Source organism: Phoca vitulina, unplaced genomic scaffold (assembly GCF_004348235.1).
Source record: "Phoca vitulina isolate PV1807 unplaced genomic scaffold, GSC_HSeal_1.0 scaffold83, whole genome shotgun sequence".
NCBI classification, from domain to species: Eukaryota; Metazoa; Chordata; class Mammalia; order Carnivora; family Phocidae; genus Phoca; species Phoca vitulina.
The window spans coordinates 965,941-982,293 of record NW_022589786.1 but is presented as its reverse complement, the minus strand read 5'-3'; the positions used below and the strand labels follow the sequence as shown (position 1 = coordinate 982,293).

Sequence of the window (16,353 nt, the reverse complement as noted above, 5' to 3'; positions counted from 1 at the left end):
CGAGAGCACATCTCGCACACTGTGTTGGCTGCTCAGTGCTAGACCGTAGTAAACATTCATCTTTGTCAGCAGTTAACAGCAACGAGATTTGAGGATATACGTGGGTTACAGACCCTTGACTCCCTATTATGCTTTTGTCTAGGTCCACATACACGTAGGAGGAGATTCACATTCAGATTCAGAGAATTGGTTTACCTGTTAAGATATACCAGTAATGTTTAAAAGCCGTTTCATAGGAGTTTTCTCCTCTCAGGTGAAGAAAAAAAAAAATCCAGTGATGGTCCCACAATACATCATATCGTGATCCCTTTTAATAGCTGTTATTATAGCAAACCAAAGGACTGTCTACATGTCCTTGGTCACCGTTGGCATTTGGTATATCATATCAGAACTTTGACCAAATGGATAATAAAATAAATCCAAATGCTGAATTAATTCTTTAATTATCTACTCTGAAGAGAGTCCTGATTGGCCAGAAAAATCTGTTCTCTTTAGGAAAACAACTCTAAGTGAGAAATCTAAAAAGTCATGATGGTAATACCTACTGATTGAGCACTATTGAGAGCATTTGGTATAGAGTATCTCACTGACTACTCCCAGCAATCTGGGACATGATCCCCACTTTCTGGATTGGGAACAGATATCGGTGAAATAACTTCTCCAGATCCCAGTGGGGCTCCATTTCAGGCTTGTCAGACTATGCACTTAATAAAGCCATGTACTGAATCACGGGGGAGCTTATCAACCACGGGGTGGATGCTGTGTCAGACACTGAAGTTCCAAAGCTGAATTATAATTATAATTATAACTCTCCAAGTCTGGTGGGGGGAATATGGACTGGAAATCAGCTTCACAGAATGAGAAGTGTTACGACAGTGGAATAGAAAAGGTGCTAAAGAAGTTAAAGAAGATCATCTAAATCAGACTGAGGGCACAGAAGTCTTTCTGGGAAAAAAAAAGATCATGGAGCTGAATTTCGAAGGGTGACAGAAGCCAGCTAGAGGGAGATAGTGGAGAATGATGTGTAGGCAGAGGGCCAGTTCCTTGCACTGGGAGCATGAAAGAGACTGGAACACGACCTGTGCACACAGATCTGTATGACTGCCATGGGGGTCATTAATATAGTGGAAAATCATCTCCTATACATTATAAACTTAAAATATAATTTTAAATTTTGTGTGTCGAACCCTGGTTTAGGTGCTTTACAGACATTAACAACCATTGTCTCACGTGATCCCTCGAACAGCCATTGGAGACCACAAATGAAGGCAAAGTGTAGATCATGAGGAGCCTATCTGCTTAGATAAGGAGCTTGGACTTTATCCTGACATTCTAGGTGGTCGTGGAAAGATTTGAAATCTTGGGAATGACTTGATGTGTTTAAGAAAGGTCATTGTTAGCATTTTGGAGACTGAACTGGAGTCTGGTAAACCTGAGGTAAGGAGACCAGTTGGGAGAACAGACTGTGTTATCTAGGAGATAGTGGGGATGTTTTTGAACAACGGCTTTAGGGCTGAGAACAGCGGGGAGATCACAGAGACTGAGTGGGACAGATCAGGAATTGGTGACTGATGGGATATGTGGGCCTCAGACCCATCTTTGTGGAGCGTAAAGATTGTTAAGTGAAGGAATGCTCTGTTGTTTCCCAAAATCTGGGAATAGGATTTCCACTGTTAGGGGCTACCAGGAAGCCAACTTGAGTTTGGTTTGTTTTGCTTTCTTGTATTACAAGGCTCCCCAGCTCCAGTTCCAAAAGCACCCAAAGTACCAAAAGCAGAGAGAATTTGCTTTGTTAGGATCTCTTCTGGGGATTTTTAGAGGATACTTAAACCTACTTGAAGGTCCACTTAGGGAGCCTGGCTCTTTTTAAATGTCTTCATTTCCTGAACTCTTCCAAATGTCTTCATTCCCTGACTCTTCCTAAGTGTACAAAGTATAGGAAAATGCTCTTGGTAAGGAATATTAAACTGTTTATATATTTTTATGCCCCACTTCCCATCTAGAAGTGTTCTGTTCAGATAGTGACCAAAAATGAGATTTGATACAAAATGCATTAATCGTTCATTTTCAGCTCAATTTTTTATTTCTTGGCTCTATAGGAAAAAAAAAAAAAAATACATGGTCTGAAACTGACCCAGGTGAAGCCCTAATTTGGGTATGTGTGTGAATATGCATATAAAGCTTGAGTCTTACTACGCACAGTCATGCCTGGGAAATTTTCTGCTAGTTTTATTGGATAATTCTGTTATTTTAAAAATCGATAGTTATAAGATCTTCCATCTAGCCATTAGAAGAATTGCATAGTAAAAGTAAGACCTTTATCTTCTACTTAGCTACCTTTTTGAGTTTTAGTTTAAAAAACAAAAACAAAAACCCACCCTTCTCCCCCTTGACCGATTTTCAATATGAAAAGTCCTGAAATTGTAGAGAGCTGGGAACATAGGAATGCCTTGAATTAGAGTCTGTTTGAATCTAATTATCAGATACATGCCCTAACTTTTAAAACCCTACTTTTGGTTCATCTTGAGATGCTCGTCCCAGGACTAGTGAATGCCGCCCATCAGGGATGACTGATGCACAGGCTGGGAGCCACGTGGGTCCCTGGTCTGGCTCAGCACAGCGGCACTCTCTTCCATTCAGGGTCTCAGATGTCTGCTCCTCTGCAAAGCCAGGAGGCCAGTGTCTGTAGCGGCTAAGCATGAAATCCCCTGCTTCTGTTTGTTTCTTTTGTTGCCACGAGTTAATAGGGACAGAGACAGGAGACAGCCCAGAACAAAGCAGAAATAATGGAGTATTTCACCCCAAAAAGGAATGTGGATTGAGAAATACAAAGGGTAAGGCAAAGACAGACTTAGTGTCCCGAGGCAGTGTGATGTATTGGCCAGAAGCCTCAGCCCTGGGACAATTCCAGGCCAAAGCCTTCATCAGTGAGCTTGGAGCAGCCCACGTGGCCGAAAGGTTTGACCCATCTTCTATAAAAACAATTTACTGTTTTTCCCACTAGGGTCTTAAAGGGCCACAGGATTTTTCACCTTGAAAAGTGGATTGCTCTGGTGACGTGGGGAAGAGTCTTCTGCTGGGGTCTGCCTGGTGGTCAAGGGGCCTCTTCACAGTCAGGGCCGACTCCCTGTTCCTTCCTTCTCTTGCTATCAGTGCCACTTGAATTTCCATTCTCTTCACTTGTTTGCAAGAACCGCTGGTTTATTCCAACACATTGGGGCATATTTGAAATTCATTTTTCTTGCAGGTAGAAGGAAAGGATTAGCTAAGAGATGGCATGTTTATTATAGACTATCTCCTTCACGTGTATTTCCACACATCCCGGTTTATTCATGTATTTTCTCCATACTATCCCCCAATACAGTTTATTTGGTTTAGTATTTACTTACGTATTTATTGAGGGATAATTTACATATACCTATATTTTAAGGGAGAAAATTGAGGACTGTTCTTTAGAGATGTTTCTCCCCCTTGCTACCGTGCTTAGAATCCGAAATCTCTGCAGCCAGCATGGGCTTCTCTTAATAGACCAGCTTTGTCCTTGCCAGAGGACAAAAAATGGTTACATGGAAGCACCAGAAGGCAGGGCAGAGAAGCCAGCAGCTCTTCCGGCCCCCCTCGCCTTCCTCCCAGCCCGTCCGCTCGCCCCCTTCCCTGCTCCCTATCTCTGCCCTGCAGGAGGCAGTTCCTCCCGGTCTACTGAAGATGCGGGTACTTGAGCCGTAAACTTGACGGGTGCAAGGAAGGAAGCAATGTCAGCACTTGTGCCGTCCCCGTCCCCTGCTGGGTGTCTGTTCTCTCACACGGGCAGACGTCCTCAACGCGCTCTCATTCCCTCGAAACCACAGAAACACCCCACTTCTGGGGCTCTGATCCCTGAGTCTGGCCTCGGCGGTGGCGGTACCGAGGCTGAGAGGACATGAGTAGGCGCTCTGGAGCCAAGCAGCCCTGCTCAGACCTCCAGCTCTGTCCCTTCTGAGCTCTTTCGCACTGTCATATCTCCATGTTCCCTCTATACCGGATGCCGCTAATGTCTCCTCCACGTGGCACCCTCTCAGACGTTAGCAGCTTCCGGTCCTGGCTCCACCGAGGCAAGTCATTTACCACCTTTGGGCCTCAGTTATCTGAAAATGGGAAGCATGTAGTGCCTTTGTCAATGGGTTGTTCAAGGAGTAAGTGAATTAGTACATAGGTCACTTGTATCAGGTGTTAAATAGTATTAGCTACATTTGTGTTTGTTTTTAAGTTTTGGGGGCACCCATCCTTCCTCGTGTCTTTCCCAGAAGTTTAAGTAGCTTTATAAACCTTATGACACATTTTGGTTGTAGTTTCCAAAGACAGACCCCACATTTGACTATTACGGACTTAGAAAATACTGTATTTTAAATCTTACAATTTTAGGTATTTAAATACCAAGTATTTTATTAATTGGTTAGTGTTAGAAAACACTTCTAGAAATTGACTTCCTCTTAAAAGCTGCTTTCATCGTGAGAGTGAGGGTCAGAATGTATAGGTGCCTCTTTTTGGTTTTAAAACCAGTCTGAGAAATAAATCCACTTCAGGTTATGGGTGAATTGTCTCTTAGTTTTAGATACCAACTAATTGGCGTTGCCTGCCTCTGACGAGTATTTGTGGAGTGCAGTGCTAGGACCCACCCTGGGACTCCACCAAAAGGCTTGGTTATTTGCCATCGGAAATCTCTGGTTTTTAGTCAGTGAGACCCGTATTTAAATATGGAGGAGATAGAGTGGGGTTTCAGGCAGTGACTGCATGGCCCTGGGGAAGTCCCAGAGCTTTCCAGCAACTGTACAGAGCTTCAATCAAATTGAAATCATGCTCGGAATAAAATCATGTATTCATGATGAAAAACAGAGCCTCGATTGAAACAAATGCCATGTCCCCAAAGGCTAGGGATTCAGGGACACAGGATGGTAGGAAGTCCTGGCAATGCAGGGGCCACTGCCCGAGGGAGAAGATTTTGAGAAAGACTCGGTCCAGGATTGAGAAGTTGTAGGACAGCTCTACCCCTCTGCTCTAGTGCCTGGCCACCCTTGGTGACTATAAAGTTAGACTTCATGAATCAAGGATGAATAGGTCTTTGGGTCGATGCGTGTAATTCTGTCATCTCCTAATTCTTACAATTAGGAAAAAACAAAACAAAACACGTGTGGCCTGGCATTTATTGCAGCGATAGAAGTGTGTGTAACAGACCCAGGAGTGAAAGAAAGGATTAATTCTCTGCGGGAACTGGAGAAGACGTCCCAGACGAGGTGCCATCTGAGTAGAACTTTGAATAGGAATTTGCCAAGTAGAAACGAGTGGGAAGAGCCTTCCCTTCCGCGGGCGCACAGTCTGAGCATGAAGTTCCCAGGCTGCTGGAGGAACTAGTGAGTGATTGGGACAGTAGCCGGGGCCATTAGGGGGGAGATGGAGAGGGAAATGAGATCTACGGTTCAGTGCTGAATTAGTGCTTTAGAGTGCCAGTTCGTGGAGCAGTTACTCACTGTGTACCTGTTGTGTATGGTGCTCTACCAGACCTGCCAAGATGTCTGCCACTGTCCCCGACAGAAATGGGGACATTTTAAGATCATCTTGCTGCCTTGGTGCTAGACCACCCATCTGAAATGCAAGTTCTCATTTGACCTTCACAATTTAATCTTTGGCTCCCCCCCACACACACCCACTGCCGTACACGTGATCATTCTCCCTTAAGCAAATATTGCTAAGGCTTTTGTTTATCTTTTTAGTTAGTCCACCTTTCAGCTAAAGATTACATGATTATATAATTTGTCTGAAGCCTACGACACAGATTTCTGGTGATTCTGGTCTCTGCCCTCTCTCAAGACCTTTCCACACTGTGATTTCCTCACATACAACATCGGTAGAAGCTTATAGACACATGCTAAGGGGAAACATCCTGCATCCCAGATACACTGGGTCCTTTTGAAAAGGAACAAGTCATAACAGGCCCTATGTGAAAAGACCTGTGAACTAAAGCAGTCTAGACAAGAGACCATGACCTTGGTTGCCCACGCACGCGCGCACCCCCTCCCCCCACCCCATAGTTACAGTGCAGACTCACCCTGTTCTCTATTCCCTGCTGCAAGTGAGGGCCAAGGGTTGTGTGTCTGTAGTGTCTTGGGTTGGAGTGGAAGGGGATGGAGCCTGTGGAAGCCGCTGTGGGCCGGCGAAGGGAGGTACCAGCATGTGGGCTGCCAGACCCTTGCCCAAGGAAACTATCACCTAGGATACATTAGGATAATAAGCATCCCGATGAACAGTTATTTATTTGTATGGTGCCTTTCTTGTAGCAAAATGCATTGAACTGATGCCTCACAACATCCTCGTGAAGAAAGGAAGTGGCAGATAGTGTTGAAACGTTACTGGTTAATCATGGGGAAACTGAAGCATGGATAGGTTTATGGAGCCTGAGCAGAGTCACACAATGCCTTAGTGTCTGGCCTGGGAATGAAGCCTGAGTTTGCCGCTTGCTGTCAGGACTGCCGCCGGCATTGTGTTTAGCATTGTACAGCAGTGAAAGGGGCTTACTCCTAACAATGCGAGAGCTGCTTTAGGAGGCAGACACAATGAACTTTGGTACAGTATAGTCTAGAGGCCAAAATGAGTAATTTTAAGTAAATTGACTATGAGATCCAAAGCTTCATTAAGTTTTAAAATGAAAAACAAGTGAAGACTGTACAGTTTTTAGGAACTGACTCAAAAAACATGAACATTCTTCTCCCGTTTGAAATAGCATATTTTTAAAAGCCTTATTTTGTTGGCTCAAAATCTGACACTATTCCTGCCAAGCATAGGATTTATTTATTTCAAATAAATATTCAGAGGTTCTGTGATTTATTTCAAAGATTCTGTCTTGTAATGATTGTCAATCTAACCTTTATGCCTTTTGTGTTCCAAAATACCTGATTTCCATAGACTGTGTTTTGGGGCGGCTGGGGGAAGGCTTTTGTTTTATTCAGATTAAGTTTGGGTTCTTCCAGAACAGTTGAAAACACAGAGCCTGGAATTCAGGAACGAGACTGAGGGGAGAGGAGAAATGTCATGTTAGGTGTCTTAAATATCACCGTGGAGAATCTAGAGAGAGGAGATGAAACATACATGTGGATAAGAGTGTCACTACTAAATTGCTTTTCATGTCCTAAGTGTCTTGGTGACCTGGAGAAAATTAACAGGTGATCTAGATATTAATGAGTTTGGCTGCAAACGTTTTTACATTCTGGATTTTAAAAAGAGCATGAAGGTGAAATTTTGGAACTTCAAAGTATGTTGAGTAATACTGGTATATGAATAACTTAAACAGGGCAATATAGCAATCACCTACAATTTTATTTTGTATTTAAGATTTGATTGTTTGGACCACGATAGTTGGGTCAGGCTCCCTCCAGGAGATAGTCTGAGGGAATTCTGGGAGAGGAGCTGAACAAGAAAGGGACAGTCGGGAGCAGGAATAGGATCTCTCCCTTCTTTCCCCAGTGAAGATCAAAGTAGCCCAATGAGAGAAACCACAGTGTGATTAGTGGTGTTGCCTGACGTAGTTGAACATGGCAGAACTCTCCCAAGTGAATAGCTGCTAGTCAGTGGTCCTCTTTGAGGGAACACATATGTATATGCATGTATGTGCGTATGCAATACGTCTGCGTCTTCGAAAAACTCACCATGAGTTCAAGGGACTTGGGGATAAAGTTTACAAGAAGTCACACTATCAACCAACCTTCATGCAAATCCAGGATGTGATGTGTTGGCATCTAGGGTGCTCTTTATAGTTGTGGTCATTAATCTTGTAAGAGAAGGCATAATGGAACTCAAATAATGCCAAAGAACAGCAACTAATATGAGGGAGTAGGAGAGGTTGCTATATGCACGCAGACTGAAATAATTAGGGCTCCTCAGGTTTGAAAAGATGGAGCAGAAATAGGATTAGAGTTTAATAAATTTGTGAAGAATATGGATTAGATGATCATAGAATTGTTTACTAGAAGTAGGCAGAACCTCTTAAAAGCCAAGAAGTGAACTGAGGACAACTTGCCTGTTATACCAGGCAAGTAGACCCTGTACAGCAAAATCACTCTTGAAAACTGGACTGACTTTTGGCATTGAAGGGAACTGAAAGGGTCAAGGGTTGCTCTTATTTTGATACTATTTTCTTGAAATGTGAGGGTTCTGGGAAAGAATAGATGAAGCTTCCTAGTAGTTTTTACATTTTTTTTTTCCCTTAGGTGAAATGTCAGTGTCGTGGGTTTTTCATTCAACATTTATTCATTGAAGGTAGATTCTATGCTGTGTCTTCCCTAAGCCCTGGGGACACTGGGATGAAGATGGAAAGAGGTGGTTTAGTGGTAAATAGGAAACTGTAATGGTCGGTGTGGTGACTTGACAAACGTGCCGTAAGAGCTTGAACCAAATTGCTAACATTCTCCAAGGATCAGATCAGGTGCACCTGGAGAAGGCATGCTGAAGCTGAGACCTGAAAGCTGACAAGTTCACTGAGCCAAGAGCTAGGGGAAGAGAGAATGGCATCTGGGAGTGCCTGGAGGTGCGAGAGGGTCAGTGTGGCTGGGGGGGCAGAGTAGAGGGAGGAGTGAGTGGAGAGTGATGGGAGAAGAGGGAGTTGGTGGAGCAGATTATGGAAGACCTTGTAGATCATAAGGGTTTGGACCCTAGAACAGTGAAGGTGGTTAAACAGATAAGATCAGATTTTGTCTTTATAAACAATCATGGTGGCTGTCATAGAGAACAGAGAGGGCGAAAGTGAATATACTGGGACCAGTGGGAGAATGTTGGTGTTGTCCAGGTGATGGTGGCTTGGCCTAGAGAGAAGTAGACAAGTTCTAGAGCTATTTCAGAGGAGGTATGGACTTATTGAGTGACTAGGTAGGAGAAACATGGGAGAAAACCAGTCAAGCTTGACTTATGAGAGCCAATTAGGCCTCAGATTTTATCTGAATGAGAATTAGCACAGACTTTTTATAGGACTCTTCTCTCATGATCTCCAGATGATCTAGCAGTCAGTAGGTCTCTCTCCCTCTCCCTCTTTTTCTCTCCTGGGGAGAGAAATATTGGGGACCTAAATATTTAAGGCTCTACAAGTCGGCACATAATTGGCCCCTAATAAATGAATGTCAAATAAGTAGAAAGATCATAAACTACCTAATTTCCAGTCTCCTAAATCTCCCTGCCTTTAACTGTTGCAGAGCAAACAGGTTCTTGCCATGCCCAAACTGTACAACAGTTCATAGTATCCTGAGGTCATTTGACCTGAAACAGAATTTGGCCCAGGTCAAGATGGCAGTGATATGTACAGGGACTCTGTTGAATGATTTGTAAAAGCTTTTTATTCTCAAATAAGACCAGAGTTGGAAGACTAACAGAAGGAATTTTCATCGGTCATTAACATTTTACCATGTTGGCCTTATAGTCCTCACCATATAGAGCTGATGATGGAAACAGATTTAGAAATTTTCTTAACCCATTAATTATGGACATCAAGACCCTTCATCTCTAAATACTTGATTAGTACATGTTTTCTCAGAACAAGGATTTTCCTTTTATAAAGCACAGTACAGTGATTAAATTCAGGAAACATGACCTCATACAGCACTGCTATCTATTATGCGGTCACAAGTCAGCCCTCACCTGTTGTCCAAATCTCCCTTCTGCCATTTTCCTCCACCTGTTCCATGGGTCCAATTCAGAAGGCTGTTTCTAGTCTTCTCAAACCTAGAACAGTTCCTCAGCATTTGACTTTTAAGACATTAAGATTTTAGAGAATGGGCCCGCCATCTCATGGAATGCTCCTCAGAGTGGTTTTGTCTGAAATTGTCTCATGCTTGGATTCAGGCTGTGCATTTTTGGCAGGAAAGCTGAGCGAGGATGTCATGCTCCTCACAGGGTGCCTGTCGCAGCAGGAGGGGAGCCGTGAGGTCCACCTAGGTCTCGTTCCTAGGGACGTTAACTTTGATCACTTAAGGTGATGTCTTCTGGGTTTCTCCACCTTGAAGTTACCTCTCCTCCTTATAATGAATAAGTTATTTCCTTCATACTTAGTCATTATAAATGTTACTGAGCTTTGTGTCCTGTCTTATTTAAAAGAGCCCCATTTTCCCCCTTTCTTGGCAGTGTTTTAGAGCACTCTGCTGCAAGGGACCACCGCCCGCACGACCTGAATATGACCTGGTTTGCATAGGCCTCACGGGCTCTGGCAAGACCAGTCTGTTGTCAAAGCTCTGCAGCGAAAGCCCCGAGAACGTCGTGTCGACCACAGGTGGGTACTGTGCCAGGGTTCTACCCCTTTCTCTTTTTCACCCCTCACATATTCTGGTTTCTTATGCTACTTGTGGGACCTCTCTCTTCTCTTTGTGGTTAAATGCTTCAGTCAGTTTATTTTGGGGTGTTCTGTTTTTCAAAATAGAGTAGGGGGTTAGATGCATTAAATTTCTGTACCCTGTATCTCTCTAGTTGGATATTTCAATGCCACTGGACAAGTCAAGCTCAGGAGAATATTAGTACAAACTAACACTGAAACCTGGAATTCTAGTACTGTAACAAAATAGCTTCATCTCAGGCTCAGTGAGTGCTAGTCTCCCTTGAGGAGTCACTCTGGCCTACTTGTGTTGGTCATACACTCCCTAAACGGTTCAGCTGATGGTCTGAATCTTCTTTCCTCAGAGCTCCTGTCTGGAGGAGAGTCAGTGCAGGAACCACTGATCAGGTTATGTTGTTTCTAGACGTGGCCAAGAAGTCAGTCTAGGCAGTGGTTCTCAATCAGGAGAGACTTTGGGTTGTCACAGGTAGGGGAGGAGGCTACTGGCTTCTGTTGAGTGGATGCCCAGGATGCCACCAAACATCCCACAATGAGCAAAACAGGCCCTCACCACAAGGAAGAGGGAGTGAGAGCTCACCTAGTGGCTGATTAGGTTTGAACGGTGAGCAAGAATGAAGCCAAAGATGACTCAAGGCCTGGTTTAGGTGATAGGAGGGTAATGGAATCATTAACTAGGATTTCCTATCAAGTAGGAAAAATACTGATGACCAAGAAGAGCCTTACCTCAGTTAGGGTCAGGATTTACCATCAGATAAGTTGGGTTTTTAGAGCTCTTCAGATTTTAGAAATGTAGATGAGAAACTGTGGACTTGTAAAGCAATAGAGACAGCACCATTAAAGGATGAAGAAAAGAGGTCTGCCCGGTGGCTCAGTCAGTTAAGTGGCCAGCTCTTGATTTCGGCTCAAGTCATGATCTCAGGGTCCTGGGAATAGGCTTCGCACTCAGCGGGGAGTCCGCTTGGGGTTCTCTCTCTCCCTCTGTCCCTCCACCCCCACCCTCTGTCAAATAAGTACATCTTAAAAAAAAATAAAAAATAAATAAAGGATGAAGAAAAGAGGAAGGTGTTTATGGTAATTGGTGAGATGACAGAGGGTGAGCAGAGCTCAAGACTGGCCTTTCATGTGAAGCCATTCCTGTTTTCCCTTTCTCCAAGACAGAACTGAGCTCTCCCTTCTCCCCCACTGTACATTGTCCATATTTCTGTTATTTAGTGCCTACAAAACTGCTGGCTACATTTATGTCCCCCAGCCTGGGGTGTAAAATCCTAAGGGCAGAGATAGCACATTTTATTTGGCTGTATATACCCAGAACCTAGCATAGGCTTTGGGCATAGATCCAGATGTTTTTTGAGTGAATAGGAGGCAATAGTAACTTGAATTTTGTTTTTGCGTAAAGTATCAAAACTCTGTGTGCCTTATAATGGCCTTACCTGGCAGGTAAGATTTTTTTTTCCCCTCCAGATTCTGTCTTTAAATCATCTGAGGCTTAAAGATGTGGCTATTGTTACACAGCTAGTGATCGAGGTAGGGGTGCCAGTTCAAGTCTTCAAATGAAGTTTAGCTGTGCCTAAGGCTTAGGATTTGTGATGAGAGTAGTATTTGCTGATTGTTGGTAAAATTGTGGATATCTTTGGAGAAATGGGTTATGAAATTATACAAACCTTATTAACTTAGTAATTCTTTTCCAAGCAAAATACCGTTCCCCAAAATGTGTAAAAGTAATACAAAATATAGTCTTCTTCACTTAACCAGAGGTATAAATCAGAAGCACTCTTGCTAGAAAAGCAGTTTTGAATTGTAATGTAAAAGATTATCTGTAAATAATACTATAATTATTTGTAAATTATAAGTTTTATATCATTATTAAATTTTGAACATGTTCCTTTTACTGGAACCAATAGTTACATTGTGTGCTGGTTGATTTTTCTGATACATTAGACGTTAAGTTGCCTAACATTTTGGATATCAAGCTTCTGTAAGTTGTCATTATCCTGAACCAGGCACAATGACTTTTTGAGGCCTTTTTGGAGGTCTCTGGCAGCAAGAAGTTTACACCCAGGTTAGGAAGATAAGTTTTCTAATGACAAACATTTGATACTTGTTGCATGCGAGGGGCTAAGACAGCGTGGTAAGTGCTGTACTTGATGATGAAAATGAGAAAGTTAAAAGGGGTCATTTCTAATGTGAGGAGTCAAAGAAGGCATAGAGGATGTTACATTTGAGAAGGGCCTCGTGATGATGAGTACCTGAGCAGAGAGGAGTGGAGTGAGGAGAGGAAGGATAGGAAGCATTCAGAGAACAGAGATCTTACTGGGTTGAGGCCAAGGACACAGAGGTTAGGGTGTGTGGTGACCTGACAGTGAAGGAGCTTCTAAGACGTGTACCATGGAGAGTGGGTCCAGTAGGGACTGTAATTGTGGGGATGGAGAGTTAGAGGCAGATATGACTGATGCCGTCAGAGTGACAGTCATATTGTGTAATACGAGGAAAGGAAGAGATAAGAATGAAGTATGCCTTAAGTTTCTAGCCTAGTGATTGAGTGAATTGTAAAAAGTACGGAGAACATGACAATTTTAAGATAAATGATGAATTTGGCTTTGAACATGCTACTTTTGAGGTATTGGCAGTACTTTCAACAGTGATCCAAATACCACAAGACAAGCTGACTAGAGAAAGTTTGGATCTGGATTTGACAGACAACTGAATTGTGGGTTTGGAGATTGTCAAGGGATGATGGGTGGTAGAAGGAAGAAGGGTGCTAAGCACCAACTATGTTTCATTCCTTCTGCCCATATTTGTTGAATACCTATTACATGACTGCCACTGATTTAGGCACTGAGTATGCATTAATAGACATGTTGGAGCTTACATTCTAGCATCTGCATTAGACAGGGACTCTAAGCCAGGCTGTTCTGTTTGGTACCATATAGTCAGATATGAATAAGAAGCCAAAATAATTGGCTTAAATAATCATCAGTCTGAAGTCTGAGGAACGGCTTTTGGGTGTGGTGACATTATGGCCATTAGTGAACGGTTTCAGTGCAGAGTATTAGAGTCAAAACCTGAGTGATGAGGGAGTGGTGAGCAAGCAGAGGAAATTACAGTGTATAGACTGTCCTTTTCACCCTTGGCCCCTTAGCTAAGACTACTCTTTCAAGAAGGCAGACAGCAATAGAGGAAGCAGTGTCCAGGAAATTTGTTTTTATAAAAGGATAAGTGCTGTGTGGGCATGCTAGTGGTGGGCAGAGGTATTAGGGTGGTGGTCAGAGGGAAGGAAAGATGAAGATGCTCAACAGAGGCAGTGATAGCAAGAATGAGTGAGGATTTCTGATTCTGTCAAGAAGGAATAATTGGAACGGGTTTACCCTCTCACTCGAAATAACTGGGGGGAGAGGTTGGGGGACAGACAAAATATGAAACTGATTTCAAGAACATGAATATGAAGCAACAAAGCATAGTCATCCCTGAGAGATGAGAAACAAATGGGCTGAGCCCTGCATTTGCCCCAGCTTACTGCCTTGAGAGAGCTCCTCGGCCATGGCACGCTTCCAGGGGGAACTGAGGTGGAGTTCAGTAGACTCCCTACATTGAGATGGAGCAACAGTTGGAGAGACCAAGGCAGCTGGGGTTCATGGGACACAGTAACGGAGAGGAAAGAGTTGTACAGGGAGAGAACAGAGGGCCTCCCTTGAGTATCCAGGATACTCAGTGCTTAGCCTTGTTCACACAAGGCTAAAAGTTAGGGCTGTTCCCACTAGCCAGATTGGAAAAGTCATAATTCACAAGGTACTGGGCAGAGTACTCAGGAGGGTCTTGCCTTAGGAGTCAGCCCAAAGCTGAGCACTGCTCTAGACTCACCTAGGAAATCATATTAACAAAACCAAAAGCTCAGTTTCCTACTAACTTTAATGCATCCTAGAACAAAGTTGCAGGAGATTTACAGAAAACAGAATTACCCAGCACTTATGGCAAAATTCACAATGTTGGACATTAAAATATTACCAGCCATGAAAAAGGCAGGAAAACGTGATTTATAATGAGAAGAAAAATCAATTGAATCTGACTCAAAACTGACACAAAGGAATTAGCAAAGAAAGACTTAAAGCTGTTACTATAACTGAATTCTGTCAGTTCATACAGTTAAGTAGAGACATGGAAAATTTTTAAAAGACCCACATAAAATTTCTGGTGGTAAATACTACAATATCTGAGGTGAAAATACGCACCAGATAGGATTCACAGCAGATTACACATTGCAGAAGTGAAGAGTAGTAACCTTGAAGGCCATTAGTATTAGAGACTGTCTATAGTGTTGAGGGAGGGAGAAGAAAATGGAAAGTGCAAAGAGCAGCATGAACTGTGGGACAATTTCAAGTCCCCAAACATGGGTCATTGGAGTCTGTGAAGGTAAAGGATGGAGAAAGGGACAGAAAAAACTATTTGAAGAAATAAGGTCTAAAATGTATTTAAACTTAAAACTATCAACAACAAATCCAAGGAGCCCATTAAACCTCAAGAAAGAGATAAGAACAAGCTACAATGAAGACATATAATAAAGTTTCTCAAAACCAGTGATAAAGTGTGATGATTAATTTTATGTTGTCAACCTGGCTGGGCCAAGGTGCTCAGGTATTTGGTCAAATATTATCCTGGATGTTTGTGTTTTGGATGAGAATATTTAAATGAGTGGACTTTGAGTGAAGCAGACAGCCCTCTATAATGTGAGTGGGTCTCCTCCAATCAGTTGACGGCCTGAATAGAACAAAAGATGACCACCATTCCACCCTCCAGCAAGGAGGAAATGTGTGTCAGGTGGCCTTTGGACTTTTTTCCTGCTTCTCCAGCCTACCAGGCCTACCCTGCAGATTTTAGACTTTGCCAGCCTCCATAATTGAGTCAACTCCTTAAAATAAATCTATGTATACATATACCTCCTATTGGTCTGTTTCTCTAGAGAACTTTGGATAAAACAAAGAAAATCTTAAAAGGAGGTAATGGATGTTACAAAAGAACCATGATAAGAGTGACATCAGATTCCAGTGTTTCTCACTGGAAACAACGCAAACAAGAAGACTGTGGGGCAACATCATTAAAATACTAAAGGGAAAAAAATTTATCAACCTATACCCAGCAAAAATACCTTGGAAAAAGAGAAAGACTTTTTCATTATACCTTTTTATTACACTTTTGTTATACTTTTTCCAGTATTAAAGGAAGTGTTAAGTCCTTCCGGCAGAAGAAAAATAATTCCAGATGGAAGTCTGGATTTACACAAAGAAATGGAAAGTACAGAAATGGTGACTACAGGGGTAGTTATATAAGATTTAGTTCTTATTTAAATCTCTTTATAAGATAATTGTTTAAAAAATGTGGGGTTTATAACATACGTGAAGTAAAATGCAGGAGAATAATGGCATAAAAGTCATAGTGTAAAAAGAAGTATACCACTGTAAGGTTCTTATATGTAGAGTGGTTATAACACTTGAAGGTAGATGAACTATGATAAGAGATGTACTATTATAACCACTAAAATAACAGTGTTAACCAATAAGGCAACAAATGAGGTAAGATGGAATTATCAAAAATTATCCAAAAAAGGCAGAAAGAAAAGGAACAAGAATAGATGGAATAAATAGAAAACAAGTACTAGGGTGATATACTCAAACCTAATCATCAATAAGCAAATTAAATGTAAATTGTCTAGACTTAATTAAGGGACTGAGATTGAGATTAGATTAAATAAAAAACAAGAAATAGGACCCAACTCTATGCTGACTTGAGACAAATCTTAAAGACACAAATAGGTTGGAAAAAGATGTATCATGCTAACAGGAGTCAAAAGAAAGTTGGAGTGGCTATGTTATCAGAAGAGGTAGATTTTAGAGCAAAGAATAACGCTGGGAATAAAGAAGTTCATTTTATAATGAGAGCATTTAATCAAGAGAACATAGGAGTACTAAACATTTATATAACTGTTAACAGCTTTAAAATACACAAAGTAAAAACTGACG

General features: G+C 42.2%; 1 protein-coding gene across 1 annotated transcript in view; it reads left to right on the top strand.

Moving 5' to 3' along the window:
• ARL15 (ADP ribosylation factor like GTPase 15) overlaps nt 1-16,353 on the top strand; it is a 394,619-nt gene that overhangs the window by 129,212 nt on the left and 249,054 nt on the right. The window contains exon 2 of the mRNA XM_032395357.1: nt 10,138-10,282. Within this exon, the coding sequence (XP_032251248.1) occupies nt 10,138-10,282 (145 nt within the window). The remainder of the gene's footprint in view (nt 1-10,137; nt 10,283-16,353) is intronic.